At 47.7% G+C, this 16542-nt stretch overlaps 1 protein-coding gene across 1 annotated transcript in view; it reads right to left on the bottom strand.

Moving 5' to 3' along the window:
* Window positions 1-13080: 13080 nt before the first annotated feature.
* The window catches only part of CAPN9 (calpain 9), a 36744-nt gene continuing 33282 nt past the window's right edge, over window positions 13081-16542 (bottom strand). The window contains exons 18-21 of the mRNA XM_064445666.1: window positions 16173-16251; window positions 15381-15497; window positions 14279-14337; window positions 13081-13475 (exon numbers count right to left, since the gene is read on the bottom strand). Of these exons, the coding sequence (XP_064301736.1) occupies window positions 13449-13475; window positions 14279-14337; window positions 15381-15497; window positions 16173-16251 (282 nt within the window). The 3' untranslated portion in view covers window positions 13081-13448. The remainder of the gene's footprint in view (window positions 13476-14278; window positions 14338-15380; window positions 15498-16172; window positions 16252-16542) is intronic.

Below are 16542 nucleotides of genomic sequence, written 5' to 3' on the forward strand. Positions count from 1 at the left end.
GAATCAGGAGCGGCTTCTGAATCTGGTCTCACAGGTTTTACCCAGCAGTCAGCGACCGCGGTTACAGGGGACTTCAACTGGCATGAAAAAAATCCAAACCCTGACTCCTTTCAACTGTACGGATTCAGTCAAAATCCATAAAAGCAACAGCGCGAGTCTGTCTTAGTCCATTTGCAATGGGTCCCCCAGGGCATTACTTTTGCTAGAAATGCCATTAGCAGTTACTGTTAAGTTCACTGGGAGGCACTTCTGGTTTTGATTATATAGCCCTTATAATGCTTCCTCTGGCCCTCTCTTCATATGGAAAAAATGAGCATAGGATGTAGACAGATAAAAAAAGCTATTAATTCCAGGACTAACAATGCCAGATCAGTATAGCTACAAACAGATTTGCCTCCTTAACCCAGCCCCAACAGCTGGCTTTCAGTGTTTGGATAGGAATGTACCAAATATGACAAAAATGTCTTTATCTGGAGAAGCTAATTTTAGACATCATTTTTTGGCCAAGCAGTAGAAATACTTAGGGAAGAAATTATTAAACCTTCAATCAAAAAAATATGTTTTTGTAGGATGCATTGCAGGAGCATTTCAGAAGCAGTCTCCCCGCTACATCCATCACAGGGGGACTCTGGAGCGGCTGCTCAGCCGTGCTGCCACACACGGTCAGCAGTGCCCATCCGTCCTGGCCCCTCTGCAGCTTCTCCCTGCAACACCACCACCAACGACTGCGGTGGACCGGAGCTCAGGCTCTCCGGGTACTCCTGGGACACAGAGCCAGCCTGACCAGCACCCAAGCAAAACACACGGGCTCTGGGGGAGCTGTATTTGCCAGTGGCTGCCACAAGGCTGGGAGAGGAGATGGCCAGCACCCGCGGTGTCTCAGCCTCCAGGCCAGGACTGTTCCCACCCCACACCCTCACCCACCCTGGAGAGACAAGGGCTGGGCACAGTGACTGGTGGGGGAGCAAACCAGGCTCCTGCCCCACAAAAGGGGAAAACCCAGCATCTCAGAGCTTCCCACTGCCTCAAGGCGGGGCTGGGGTATTTCACAGTTTCAGTTAAAAAACCAAAAGGCAGCAAAAGCAAGGTAGAACCCAACAGCTCCTGCATCCTCCTGGCATACGGGTGATGCAGCACAATTCCCTGCTCTGCTGATGCAGCTGAGCTGCCTGTGCAGGGCTGAGCAGCTGCAAACCGGCCCCGGTGGGGGCAGCGACTTTCCCGAGCCAGGGCAGAACCAGATACAAGCTGCCAGAAGAGTGGGCAAGACATGCGAGTGCCCTCACCACACATATCATTGTAAGCAGAGTAATTATAACTCAATTAAAGAGAGAAAAAGCACATGGCACATATACAAGTTGTTACTGGAGAGGTGCACTGAAAGACTTTTAGTTGATCCAGAGCTCCGCTGTTTAAAAATTCATAGGCTTCAAGTTATTTCTGCCACTTTTAAAATCACTTTTGAGTTCAACAGCCTCAGCGCCTGCAGCCAGCTACCTGCAAAACGTCCTCAGTTCAAAAGGCCTTACCTACAGCTGATCCATTTTTTGTGTAACACGTGTTTTCTTCCCGTGCCCAGTCATTCCAGGAGACAGCAGGACGCAGAATCGGAGGTGGTTGTAGGGAAGGGACGTTCAAGGTCCTGAGGGACACCAAGTGTCAACAGGATACAAATATATATGCATATTGTTAAATTCAAGAAATCAGGGCTTAGAAATGCTCACTCTTGAGAGCAGCAATCAAAACACTGAAAATCTGCCAGCGTTTCCCCTTTGACCAAAACTCTGACAGTCGGGCCAGCTCCATCCATCACGTTGTTTCCGGAGCAGACTGTGGCACAGCCTGGCTCTTTGCGGTCCCTTTTGGCTTCTACCCTGAAGCACTTCCTCCTGCTCTGGTGCCCAAGGGGTGACCTGGGATGGGAGCCACGGACAGCTGAGCTGCAGCGACTGGGGCATTGCTGCAGGGTACCTCCGCTCAAGTCTTTGCCTGCAAACTTGGCGTGACCCCAGATCACTCGCTTCACCTCAAGATGCCAGTACAGGTTGTCCTGCAGGGATGCTGGCCGTCTGTGTAGAGCACATGTGAGCCTAAGGACAGCTAGACAAAGACCATGGAGACCTGTGAATTAGATTTTTACATATGAAACAGAAAATTAAAATAGAAATAGAATATGAAAACTTCCTGGCAAAAGTGGTTGCTAAAAACCATGGTAAAGACCATGTGCTCATGCCCCTCGTGGCCCATGTCAGCCTCAGTGAGAGTAGTGACGGCAGTGTTTCCCTCCCCAGATTACTCACAGCCCACAGTTCCTTGCTGTGAAGAGCCAAAGAAGATGCCCTTTCCTCAGTTGACTCTATGAGCTGTAGCTCAATGAATGAACTCGCAAATTTTGTTATTACAGGACATCATTTCTGTTCCAGCATTGAAGTTATTCCAAAGAGCCTTTCTGCACTGAAATCCTTCAGATATTCTCTTGATAATGGGAAGTACATCGAGACTCCTGTTCCGAGACTTCTAGTGAAGGCAGGAGGCTCTGATCCTGGTGAGAAATGGCAATGCCCACCTCAGGCTGAGTGCCAGCATGCAGCTCAAAACATCATTTTAACCTCCTGAAAAGCTGCAAAAAGCATCAGCTGAAGACACTTGGAAGCAGCCTGATGGTGGGAAGTGCAAGAAATAGACCTTTGAAAGTCACTTGAGATTGTAACAAAGATGTCTTTGCGGATACTAGGCAAAGGCACAGGCTAGCGGTGGAGTAAATGTCACCACGTTTTGATAGGCTTCATGCTGGGGCCTGCACAGGGATGCTGTCGTGGCATAAATCACAGCTGGCCAGTTTACCACCAGCGACCTGAAAGCATTTCCCAAACTGACGTGTCCTGCAGAGGTGGCACCCACGGGTATGCAATAAAAGCAAGTGTTTGCTGGAGCAAGTCATTCTCAGTGCAGATTATGGAGAAAAGATAAATTCAAAATACATTAATGAACAGAAAAGGCCTTCTCAGTTGCTAAACACACCTGAAAAGGAGCTTTGTATAGCCCACGGGTGTTTCAGGACACTCACACATAGAGGGAGCAGGATCGATGAGGGGCAGGACACATCCCGGCCGTGCGTACGTGGTAGCTCTTCCTGGGGAAGGGCTTCCCAGCTCTCAGCAAGGGAGGTAACAGGGATCCTCTCTCCCTGATATATCTGTGTGCCATGTTTCTGGCAGGTGCTGCTGCCCTGAAATCCTGTGCTGGGAAAACACCAGCTTATTGTGCCTCCAAGGGAAGGCAGACCCGGTGTTTCACCCACGCTCGTGCTGACAGCTGGCAGAAAAAAAGGCAGCACCTCCAAAACCCCTGCCACGGTGTGCACCCGGGGCCAGCCTTGGAGCCACTTTTGGATGCACTTTCTACTCATGGATCTATAGCTTTTTTGTTTATTTTATTCACAACCTCTTTTGCAAACACAGCTAAATATCCTGCCCTGTGCCTGGAGACGTCATGAGGCCTCTCCACTGATGATGTCCCACTGGAGGTCAGTTTTGTGATTTTCCAGGTTTTCTGCAGGGCAGATCCCCTTGGGTCAGGGGGGCACTGCTGGGCTCTGGGGGTCACCCAACTGCCGAGCATCTCGCCCCGGTGCGACGGCCAGCAGAGCCAGCTGGAGCAGAGGAGGGCACCGTGCGCTGCCAATGATGGAATGTAACTGGCACACCTAATTTTAGCCTCAGAAGCAACAAAAGCCCTCTTGAGTTGCAGCACACCTTGATAAATCACCTAAATCGATGCTGCTTGGCCTAAAGCTGGCTTTCAGAGGGAAAAGGCTAATTGCTGAATTTTAAACATAATTTTGACTGAAGCTGAAGGTGTCTGCCTTCAGCGTACGGTTACCCAGGGTGTCTGAGGCTTGTGGGGACTGGAAATTACAAGAGACACCAAGAAGAGGCAAAAATGCTTGGGATATTTTTGTTTTGCTGTCTAATGCAAATTTGACTGAGAATAATAATGTATGTAGTGTGTATGCAGGATGAAAACTAGAAGCACGGAAATAAGCAGCAAATAACTGCAGGGTGCAGAGCATCCTTCAGGTCTACGGACGGACACGAGGGACAGCTGGTTTCTTGCTTCAGGAAGGGCAACCATGTTGTAGAGGCTTCACCAACCTACAGAGCAAAGGGACCGACTGGAGAAAAAATGGCATTTTGCTGGGAGTTCTGCATTCGCTATTGCCTCCTTGGCCCAGCTACTGCTTGGCCAATATTTAGAGTTCTGAAGGCTGGCTCCCTTTCAGAGGCAAAACAAGTGATGCAAGTCTGATAGGGCCTTTGGCACGATGGGATTCGTTGAAGGAGAGCTTGCCGTGGGCACTGGCCACAACGGGCTCTTCCGTACAACCACCACATTCAGGTTCCCCACGTGGGCACTGACGCACGTGGCTACATCTTTCCCTTCAGGGGTCCATGAAACCCAAGGGATATTTTTTGTTGGCTTTTCAAGCCGGATGGGTTACTGAGTAACTGGAGAAACTGAATTTTCCCCTCCCTTGTTTGCGCATCTGAGAGATGCCCAAGAGCAGAGGGACTACAGGGAGAAGAGGAATACTGCTGTGTTAAAAAAATGCAGCATTAGAAAACTAATGTTAGGTCTTCAGGGTCTTTAAACCACTAATTCCCACTCTTGTGGTAGTTTGGTGTTAATGTTTTTCAAGAGCTGGTTGTTAGTGATCAGGGAAACTACTAAATTAACAACTCTGGAGACTTAATTGTCCGAACACTTTCAATCATTTATTAGGGAAGGAAATCCCTGCCTGTAAACAAAGCCAGTGCAGGGTTATTTCATGTCAGGAGCATTAACAACACATCAAAGCCAACACATTCATAAGCCATGAGTTAGGGCCACTAAAATTATCAACAGGGTTTAGACTTTAAAAAATAATAAATTGGGGTTGACCTTTATTGGTATTCTGGTTTCTGAACTTTTAAGGCCTGCTCAAATGCCATTTTCCTCTGTAATCATAAAAGCTGAAACTTTCAGTAAAAAAGCTGGCAATTCTCACTTTCTCAAAGGCTTCTGGAGAAAATGAAATTCTGTGGCGCTGACAGTGCAATCATAAAGGCTGCCAGCAAGGAAGGCTCCTTTCTAATGCAGATTGAAATGCTGAGCAGCAGTGGAGTGATTTCCACCCCATGTGAGGCACAGAGCATCTTTCTGCTGAGCTCAAGTCATGGGCTGTGTCTTTCTGCCATAACCAGGGCAGAATTGCCGTGTCTGGTGCCTCCTGGGCTGTCTTAGGTCCCAGGTGTTGTGTGGTAATGGCACCTTGCTGGAGAAATTCGCTGCGGTCTATGGAGGGAAATAAGGACCGGGCCACGTTTGCCTTACGCAAAGGTGTGTCCTGTGCCACGGGTGTTGTGGGTACATCCCTGCATCCGCTCACAGCAGAGGGGTCCAGTTGCTGCCCACCCAGCCCCTCATGCCATCCTCATCAGGGTGTTTGGGGTGCAACGTGGCTGCATCCTGGCAGCAAAGCCGCTCTGTGCACGCAGCTCTTCAAACAGCCTTTGGCACAATGAGGTAGGCAATGCAGAAGTTAGATGGTTGCCCTCTTCCTGCCTGGAAGAGCAGGAGGTCAGCTTGAATGCAAAATTTATACACATTTGGGAAATTTTTTTTCCAACGCCATTCATAGGTGTCTGACTAATCAGGTTAAATAGTTTTACTGGAGGTCTTTAAAGGCTAAAAATATGAAGACAAGCGTCCCATCCCCAGAAATGGCATACAGATGGCCTCCTTTTCCCAGAAGGACTTACCCCACCCATTGTTCCTCATTGTCAGTGGGCTCTGTGGGACCCTCAGCCCCCCTGACAATCTCCACCTCAGGATTTTTGGGGTGGGGATGGAGCCTTTGCTTCTGGTTCCCAAGGCTTAAACCCATGACCACTGCAGCTGTTTATGGCTTGCACGTTTTCATCACACTGGCAGAAGGGAGAGGCGCATTTGCTCCCTAGTGGGCTAGGCAAACTGGAACACCACCCAGTTAAGCCAGACTTGCTATTAAATGTTTGTGGACCGCAGTGCGAGCTGCTGAGGGAGCCATCGCTCCCTGGCTCCATGCAGGCTCACCATGTCACACTCAACCCAGCGCTCGTTTTCTTTTCCTTGCGCTGAGTACATGTCTTTCCCCCAAGGGTTATGCAAACTGCCCTGTGACTCTTTTGCAGCCAGCCAGCCAGCCGTGCACCTGTTTTCGATCAGAATTTTTCTACTGTAGCTCTTGTTGGCTCAGAAAAGTGCTTGGACAAGCTTAAAATTTCCTGCCTCAGGAAGGAATAACATCTCTCTAAAAGGGCGCCATGGGTTCTGTTGGAGAGGTATGACTTATGAGCTGCGGAGAAAGTTGGACTTATTAAAAGGTTCAGAAACTGAAATAGCCCTTGTGGCGGCAGTAATAAAGATGTCCCAGAGCTCCTGGCTCCAGCACAGGATGCAGTTTGGGTCGCTGCCATTGTGGCACCTTCATAAAGACATTTCTCGACTTCTGTTTCTTGTGCTCAAATGTTTGCCTACCCCAGTTCAAGAAAATAGAGCATATATGATGTCCTTGTGAGGAATAAAGTCAGACACTCTTCAGCTCAGCCTGGTGGGGCAGAAAGCTGAGCTGACGCTGCAGCTGATTGCAAGTCATCCATTCCCCTTTTTCCCAGTGACATGGAGAAACCTTCCCTGAAACAGGTAAAGTATTTATGCATGCTTCCATGCTGAAGAAAAAACTTGTGAGGATGGCAGTTTCTGTACAACAGCAGTTCAAGTTTTGCCTCCACTCCCCTTGACCTGTATCCTGCTAAAACTTTCAGTAAGCTATTTATCAAGTAAATATGCAAACCAGCCATCATCGTATCAACATTTGGTGACAGTGACTGAGAGCTACCCTATTAATTACTGATGCCATTTCTATTTCAGTCACTTGGCTTGTCCTTTAGGAAATGAATGGGATCAGTCATGATAAATCCATTCTCTGTGGCACCAGATAATCTGTTTTCTAGCTGGACCAGGTGCTGAGATGCCTGTCCTGGCAGCCTGCTGCTGGGTGACCAAGAGGACTGTGCAATGTGGCTGCATCCCTGAAGACTTGTGCTGGTGTCCCTTTGTACAATAAATGGTTTTGCTACATAGTACTGTGTCCTAAAATGCCCTGTTGGGGTATGGAACACCCCAGACTTGTATGCTGCACGGAAAGGATGCACCTTTCTAAAGGTGTCACATATTAATGCCTGGATGGCTGACAGCCTTTGATTTGGGTATTAAACTGATACAGAAAAGCCGAGTGTCTAACAGCTAGAGGAGACTGGAGAAAGGTAAATGTTATTTGAATTGCTCAAGGCTTTAGAGCCCAGATCTCCTGTTTCTGCTCTAACACTGGGATATGAGACACCGTGGTGCAGTGGCAGGGGTCTTCTCAGCTCCTTGTGCTGGAGCTACTCTGCTTTGCACTGAAACAAAGTAGTCCTCTGAGAGGTCAGGGATAGTGGAGGGAGTATATAAGTATTTAAAAGTATGATTTGCTGGTCTGCTGGTCAGACAAGGAGAACACTTGCCATAAAACAGTTAACCACCAAGAGGAGCAGAAACCGCACCCCAGCAGCGGGTGCCCTGAGTGCTGGGCTGGAGACTTGGACACGGCTCCGCTCTCTGGCCGCAGCAGTGCTTCATGCTGCCCCGCACAGACATGGCCGCAGCCGGCGGGGCTGGGAGAGCCAGGCCTGTGCCCTCGGCCTTCCGCAGGCAGGTGTGGGTTGCCACCCCCTCGAGCAGAGAAGGCAGCTCAGCTCGGACCCTGGCTGCCAGGGCCCCTTCCCGAAGGGGGCTGCACATGCAGCCGCCCTTGCTCAGGTCCTGGGACAGACCCTGGCACAGGCCATGAAACCCTGCGGCCTGAGCGAGGAGGGGAGAGGAGAAGATGGGGTCCGAAGCGGGGAGTGCCCTCCCAGAGCAGCACAGCCGTTCTCCCTCTGGACAGTTTGTTTTCACTGTATTTGTGTCCCTGGGGCCCAGCTGCTTAGCAACTGGATAAAATTGTCACAAAATGCTGGCAGTGCCCTCCTTACCAGGGCAGGGGCCGGGCTGTGTCCCTGGGGGGGGGGCTGTCTGCCTGGCGAGGTGACCACCCAGCACTCATGGAGGGCCCCAATCCCTGTCCCTGTCCCCCCCGTGGGCTGTCCCAAAGGTGCGAGGGAATTTGGCCCTCATGCATGGCAAACGCTGCACTGCAGGCAAGGCACGCAGGCAGCTCCCCATCCCGACCCCCCGCCGCCTGGCGGCACCCCGGGGGCAGGTGAAACATGGACGCTCTTGATCATGGCATCTTGTTGGATCAGAGTGGATAAATCCTTTTTCCTCTCTGAAAGACCAGGAAAAAAAGTACATTTGTAGTATTCTCGTGAAGTACCTGAAAATTAAAATATTCACCATTCCTGGCTGTGCGTTTAGGGAAAGTGGGGATGACTACACCATCTTATTTTGGTTCAGGGCATTTTAAATACAAACAAAGAAAAAATGGCCACAAAGAGTTATGGCTATACATTCTTCAGGCCAGAAGAACAGGCATGTGACTAGTGCCTGCTGCTGTCCTTGCCCTGCCTGACTCCTCTGCCTCTGCGGATAATACTCAAAGACGTATCCAGGCTACCCAGGAGGCCAAACCCTCCTCAGCAGTGCTGACTTCCCTTGAAGGGCAAGGGATGAAAATTAATTAGAGTTTTTAGGCGAGCAGTTTATAACACACTTGCCCTTAGAAGTGGCTGACGTGCAAAAGATGGTTGTTGGCAATTGCTGACAGCTTGTGTGTTTACCTCAATCAGCAAGTATTTGTAATTAATTTTGAAAATGTTGAAGTTCCAGCCTTACTGGAATCATTATAAACTGCCCTCAGCACTCTGTTGTGCTTCCAAAACATATACTGCCACAAGTCAAAAAGCACAAAGACTCAAATATTTCAGAGGAGAGGCGGGGGAGAAGTGAGGAGATGATGCAGTTGAAATGAAAATAATTTAGATAACTCAGTATCTATTCACAAATATTTAATTTTCATGACTGGAAGCAACCACAACTGTTACATATGAGGTGAACCGCCCCATCACTTCTAGCATGTCTCCTGCCTGACACCACAGCACCACAATATGGATGCTTTGCCAGCAGCAGGATGACTAGAATTCACTTTCTTTTCTTCCCCCACCCCTACAGCGCCTCATGCACCCCCTGAGCTGACACATGACTTTGCAGGCCCTTCAAAAAATCTACTGGAGATTAAAAAAGGCCGGTGAAAAATATACGATTTTCTGAGGCAAGTATCGTTGCTGAAGGCTCGGCATTGCTGAGCCACTCCCTGGGAGCTTTTTGAAGAAGCACAGGATGCTTCTGCCCACACTCATGTCCAAAATGTTTACTGACTGTTTCTGTCTCTGCATGCAGAAATGGCAGAATGCAATTTTCTGCAATGGCAGAAAGCAAATTTTTCAGTTGCTTTACATTTTTAAGGCAGTCTTTCATGGTAGTTTTCACTAACTACATCCCTTCTGGCCTCAGCAACAGGTTGGGCAGGAAACCTTCGAGACAGGAAAATGTCATTGCCGTGATCAGGGTGATTAGTGCGGCGGAGGTGGCTGAGCTTGGGACAAACTCCAGTTGAATCCCCTCTCAAAAAGCTTATGCTTGGAGTTGATGTTGTTCCTTTAAGCCGTGTCTCTGAGCACCGCCCAACATCTTGGGAGCTGGGGATGCTGAGAGCACAGGGGAGCATAGGAGGGACAATTAGCACCAGGGCAGCAGCTGACCCCTGCTAACATCTGCCCAAGGCTTCAGCAGCAGGCTTTAGAGAGAGATATTTTGGTTCTCTGAGGGAGTGGGAGAGCATGCTCAGATTGCAACCCTGTCGCTAACTGATTTTTAGGGTTTTTTTCCAGTAGTATAATTATGAAAAATGCCTCTCATGTTCCCCATTAATGTTGCTGTTAGCAGGCAGGGCGGGCTCTCAGCACGAGCCAGTTCTTGCTAACAAGGTCTGTGCGTACCACGTTAGGGAATGTACCAGTCACACAGCTTTCAGAGCATCGTAAGTGATTTGCCACAGCTCCTGTAATGGTGCAGAACCAAAGATATCTACATCTCATCTCAGAGAAGGCAGCAAGGTCTAGCCTTAAATTCAAGATCCTTGACTGAAAGAAAAGAAGACCAGCAAACCCAAACCCCTGCTTCTGGGCACTGAGTTGCCCTCTTGCTCAGACACCACGTGAGTGCAGTGCTGAGAAGGCTTTCATATTCAGATGGGGCTGTGAAGTCAAGTGTCTCTCTCTCGACCACTCTCACACAAGCAGAGCAAAACGAAACCTTACCGGGAATTGTATAACCCTCCGTCTTATCATGCACTTACTTCTGAGATTACTTTTCCCTTTTTAAGGTGAGCCTTACTCCAATGCAGAAAGAAAATGCTCTAGTACATAGGACAAGGGGGAGCAGTTGCTGCTCTTCACCTTGATTTTAGCAAGGCTTTCAGCACAGGCACCCATAATATCTTTATAGCCAAAGTGGTGAGATAGGGACTGTGCTGCAACAGACATGGTGGTCATGGGCCAGCCCCGCCATATGTACAGGTTTTCTTGTCCCAAACTCCCCTTACGTGCACCTCTGCTGTGGCTACGGGTGTTGCATAAACCCCAAGGTAGGACAGGGACTTGGGTCTCTGCAGCGAGCTGGCTGGCCAGAAAAGAGGCTTGACTCAGATGTTAGCTCTCAAATTCCTTGTGACACAGTCAGCAAGTAACTGCTCCAAGAGGGCAGACGACACTTCAGGGTGTGTTTTCCTTAAATGCATGAATTTTCTTTTAAATGCAGAGATGTTTACCTGTGTCCCATTGCTCCCACCTAAATATTTATCACATTCTTATATCAATTCTGATTCCGCCAAGACATTCCCAGCTCTATGTAGAGGAACAGAAAGCTTCAGTGGCAACGCCATGCATTGAGACATCTCTTTTCTTCTACATAGCTTGTGAATGATGCTATATTACAACAAATTTGTATCCACATCTAAGCTTGCACAATGAACCAGTTAAAGATTTGTGATGTTTTTGTTTCAATTATGTGGCCGAATGTTTATAGGACAGTCTAGATTTTAATCCAAACTTTCAAAAATTTACACAGCTGCCTCCGGTGCTGTCTAAAGGGCATACAATCAGCACATCTGAAAATCAATACACCTCATGGGGTGCAGTACCTCGGTTAATCAAATACTGCAACCATTAGCTTTTGCTCAGCTTCCAGATAGCTCCAGAGCACTTTCGGCGAAGTTACAAGATTATAACTGTTAGAAAAAAAGAAAGTGGCTATTTAAATATCATGGTTTTTTCATTGTTTGAACTTCACCTTTACTGCAGCTTGATTTTCCTTCCAGAATTGCTCATTAGGTCTAAATCTAGAGAAAACAAAACCCTGGCTGTCTCAGTGATCCTGGACAGCAGGGAATGCAAGGCTATTCTAGGGCCATCTGTTTCACTGCAAGACCGGTTTTGGAAAACATATCCAGACAGTTGATTCATTATAAAATAGACATAAGTTATAAAGATAATAATGGCAACAAATCCTATGAAGGCCTCTTAAGTCCCTAGTTGCTATTACTGTTGTTTTTTAAGTCAGCATTGGCTACATACATCACATGAATCACAGAATCACACAGAATCCCAGGCTGGAAGGGACCTCAGGGACCGCCTAGTCCAACCTTCCTGGGAAGAGCCCAGCCTAGACAAGCTGGCCCAGCACCCTGTCCAGCCGACTCTTGAAGGTGCCCAACGTGGCCGAGCCAACCCCTTCCCTGGGGAGATTATTCCAGTGGTGACTGACCTCACTGTGAAAAATGTCCCTCTCGTGCCCAATCGGAATCTCCCCAAGAGCAACTTGTGTCCATCCCCCTTGTCCTCTCCATGGGACTCCTTGTGAAAAGGGAGTCTCCATCTGCTCTGTAGCTGCCCCTTAAGTACTGGTACATGGGGATGAGCTCCCCTCTGAGCCTCCTTTTCTCAAGGCTGAACAAACCCAGCTCTCCCAGCCCATCCTCGTATGGCAGCTTCCCAGTCCTTGGATAACCTTGGTGGCCCTTCTCTGGACCCCTTCCAGCCTGTCCACACCCTTTTTGTACAGCAGGGACCAGAACTGCACACAGCACTCCAGGTGTGGCCTGACCAGCGCTGAGTAGAGCGGGATAATGACTTCTTTCTCTCTGCTGGCGATGCCCTTTTTGATGCAGCCCAGCATCCTGTTGGCCTTCTTGGCCGCAGCAGCCACTGTTGGCTCATGTTGAGCTTCCTGCCCACCAGGACCCCCAGGTCCCTTCCCACAGAGCTGCTCTCCAGCCAGGTGGATCCCAGTCTGTGCTGCACTGCTGGATTATGTTTTCCCAGGTGCATGATCTTACACTTGTCCTTGTTGGACTTGTAAGTCACAGATGCAAAATAGCAGTAGCTGCAGAGATCAAGGCTTTATCAATGGGTACATTTAATTAATCTAAAATGGTTAGAGTTGCTCTTCTGCAGCATGGTTGGTGTGGGACACAATTTTGGATTGCCTGGAAGAAAATGCCCCCCGCCCCGCCCCCAGGCTCATTGTCTCAGGGGCCACATGTTTCTCTGAAGATGAAGGCAAGCTGTGTGCAACTCTGCAGAGGTTGGCTTGTGGGACACGCTCTGGTCACAGATCAAAGTGTTTTAGCAGAGGAACTTCATTGGTAGCAGAGGAAGGACTAAGGGAATGTGAGATGCAACAATTTTTCCCTAAATTAAATCTGTGATGAATGGCAAACCTTAGGGTAAGCATCCTTCTAAGGAAGCCCGGACCAGGGACCTCTGTAATAAATATTCAAGGATGAATTTTCACCCGTACATTCCCTAGTCTTCCTTTGTTTGCAGTCCACCAGACTGCAATTCATGTGGCTACAACAGGGGACTTGTTATGTAGCCACACAGCATGCCTGGAAATAAATTCCAAACTGAATGAAGTTTTAAGCAACCTTATATTTTCAAAAACACCTTACAGTAATCTGTAGCCAAGCAGCAATAAAAACTTTTAATCGCTCTATTCTGTGCTGTGCTGAAACTAAATACAATATTATCTCATAAAAACCTGTGGGCACCCAGGGACATCCGTTTCAGTCTGCTTGGGAGGCATGTGTGCCCCATCCAAATGGTTCTCACAGTAACAAGACCAGTATCATTTACCAAAAATAAAGACAAAATGTGATCTGACTGTTGAACTCATCAACAGGCCTGGAGACCAGAAAGGGTGGGCAGCATACATGTTCCTCCACACGAAATCTCCTGGTGAAGTTTGCAGGTGAAGGGGACCTCAGCTGTTGGGGCAGAAGCCTTGGCAGCAGTGTTGCAAGAAACTCATGGCATCCAAGTCAGACATCTTTAGATGTTCATTGCCAGGTTGATAAACTAATATTGGAAGAAAGATCAACTTTATAATAAATTATTTCAGGCCCTTCTCCCTCCCCCTCCCCAAATGAAAGAGAGGTGTTCAAAAGCAGTGTCGTGCTCTGAACTGACCCCACGCAGGGAAGAGGACCTTTGCTCACTAGGCTTTTATGTGCTGTTACTAAGGAGAGTCCTCACCCAACATTTACTTCTGTGTTTGGAGGGAAGGAGGTCGAGCTTTCCAAGCACTAGATGCTGACAATGGCAGTGATTTTGTCTGCGTCCCAGCTCAGGCTCCCATGTTTGTTGTGCCAGGGAATTCATTGTGCCTTGCTCTGGCAAGCTTTGGGTTCGTGTAAAAGGAGAGACAGCCCATGTAAGCGACAGGGAGGCAAAGAGAGCACAAGAAAATAAGAAGCCTGTGCTGAGCAGTGTGAAAAGCAGATGATGGACATGCACAGGAGAGGCTGATCTGAACTCCTGCAGGACTCAGGGAGACAGAAAGACCCACCATTCCCATCTGCTACTTTCCCTTTCCACCATTGAGAGCTGGCACCTGAGGAAGGAAAAGGCAGGGAAAGGGAGATGGGAAGCTGTCAGTATGCCACAGGGCAAAGAAGGAAGGAGATAGCAGGGAGGAGATGTAATCAGTGCATGTGCTATAAAACCCCAGCCCTGCTGAAACCTATGGCAGATGCCCCCTGCACTCTCACGGACATAGATGTCACTGAAACGTCACGCAGAAATATTCCAGTTCTTACAAGAGGACAAAACCTTAGAGAAGCCCCATCATCTTGTCAGTGTTTATGAAGCTGTGCTCATACCTCGCTTATATTCAGGTTAATGAACTCCTTGTTTTTCACACTCAGTGCTTGGAATACTCCTGAAATGAAAAACAGGACACCGGCGCTATAAATACACCTCATTCATATTCATACATAAGCTCCCCATCCCACAACGATGGGTGGCCGTGCCAGGAGAGGGAGGGCCTGGTGCAAAGGCGGATCGCTGACGATTGCTTGGTGGTGGTAGCTGCTCTGACAAAACAAAGTCCTTGCAAGAGGAAATGTCTTGCTGACTTAAGGCCTTTGTGCAAGTCTCACTTCAGGACTTGTTTGGAAGAGGGTGTCCTGGATGTGCTAAACAGTCGGCTTTGGATGTTACTCTGAAATGAAGCCAAGCAATTTACATTTCTTTATATATCATACTTAACTTTTTTATCTCAGTAGTTTAATAATTCCATTGCCACAGATTGAACCAGAAAGTAAAGAGAAGAACAGAACAACAACAACAAAAAAGAATCAGTCAAGAAAGTCGATCTTGCTTCTCATAGGGCGAGCTGTATTTGATTTGAATTTGGAGCCACATTAATGATTACTTCAGCATTTATCCAGCCTTTTTGCCTATCTCTACTACTGCTGCTCTGGAACCTGAGTGACCCTGAGCACAAATGAACTGAGACCTAGGGTGTCTCGATGTACAGGAAACCTTACCTTCAGCCGAAAGTGGACAAGCGACATAAAAAGTACAGGCGATACCTGCCCAAGCACGTGCCAATTATCTCTTTGCATGAGGCACAAGCAACATTTGAACCTTGAACTTCTGCTATCCCAAATTAAGCTCGTGGGTGAGCCACAAGAAGAGCTATAACACGGACTTTGCCAGCATTCTTCACATGCCTTCTACATTGCTGCAGAGTTTATGAAGCAGCCTCTATTCACAGGGGGAAATTTTCCATTAGCAGCAGAACATTTTTCTCTTTATAGAGGAAAAGCCATCCTAAAAGCAAATGCTAAACACAGCTCCTTTCTGTTAGCCATGTACACACTTGATCTTGGATATTGTGCAATACGCTCAACGACAGCCGAAAAGTGGAACAATTTTTTTTTCAGAGGGGAAGAAGTTCCAGAATAAGAAGATACTCACGACTCGCATTCTCTAAGCGAATTAAGCAGTTCAGAAAATCATCAAATTCAATCTGGAACTGTTCGTCCGAGTATCGGAGGACAATCAATTGCAGCAGGTAGTTGCTGAGTTGGTAGCCTTCCCAAAGACACATGCACAAAGGAAAAGTGAGCAACCTCGTAGGCCAGGGAGGAATCTGCAGAGCTCTACTAGCTGATCTTGAACACCAGCTAACGGGAGGATGCTCTGTGGCACACATCCACCCAGAAAGCAATCTGACCACAAAGTTCTTTAAGCTTGTAATGAATAATGAACTCTGAACAGGACATTTTGCAGTCACTGCAGTTTCTAGTCCATGTGCTTTTTGATCTATGAGGGACCATTCTGCCTCCTTGAAATTTGGAGGCATTTCTGTAAAATGAGGTGCTTTAATAAAAACACTGAGATGAAACACAAATGCACTTACTGCTCTTCATAACAAACTACTTACTCGCTGTTCCTCCAACCCTTGAGTGGAGATGGACCCTGAAGTGGTTTGTTTCAGGGTCTAACCTTGAACATGCGCAGCCTCGTTGAGTTTAACAAAGCTCAATAAAAAGGGAAGGATTGCTCTGACGGAGTGCCCTGCAGGGTTGGAGATACCTGGGGCAAAATTAGCCCAAAAAAGGGCATCCTCTCTAGATGCCCAGGGGCTTTCTGGGATTTAGACATCTTCTCTGTTCAGGGCCACCTGGCCTGTGTAATTGGTTGCAGCCCTCTTCAACCACAGCTGATCGGCTCCACAGGTTTCCCAGACAAAATGCAGTATCTTACCTGCAGCTTTAAGAGCACTGCGAAGCTCATAGGAGGACATGGAGCCAGATTTATCAAAGTCAAATTGAAGAAAGATATTCTGTTATGAAAGAGTCACATGGAAAGTTCAGTATTTGCATATGAAAGGGAGCAAAGATATGGCATAGAAAGGCAAGTTAGTTTATCACTAACTGCGTAGCATAAACATTTAAGAAAGCTGACAAGACTTTGGTCTAGATCCAGCCTGATTTTGTAACTGAGGAGCAAATCTGGGTCCCAATACTCTTTGTCATATGAATAGGTTGTTGTGAAACTTAAACAAGTGCTGCCAAACCCAAGCATTCAAAAATAATGAGATGCTCTTCATAAAAAATTCCATGATTTTTAAGAA

This window comes from Phalacrocorax carbo, chromosome 3 (genome assembly GCF_963921805.1).
Source record: "Phalacrocorax carbo chromosome 3, bPhaCar2.1, whole genome shotgun sequence".
NCBI lineage: Eukaryota > Metazoa > Chordata > Aves > Suliformes > Phalacrocoracidae > Phalacrocorax > Phalacrocorax carbo.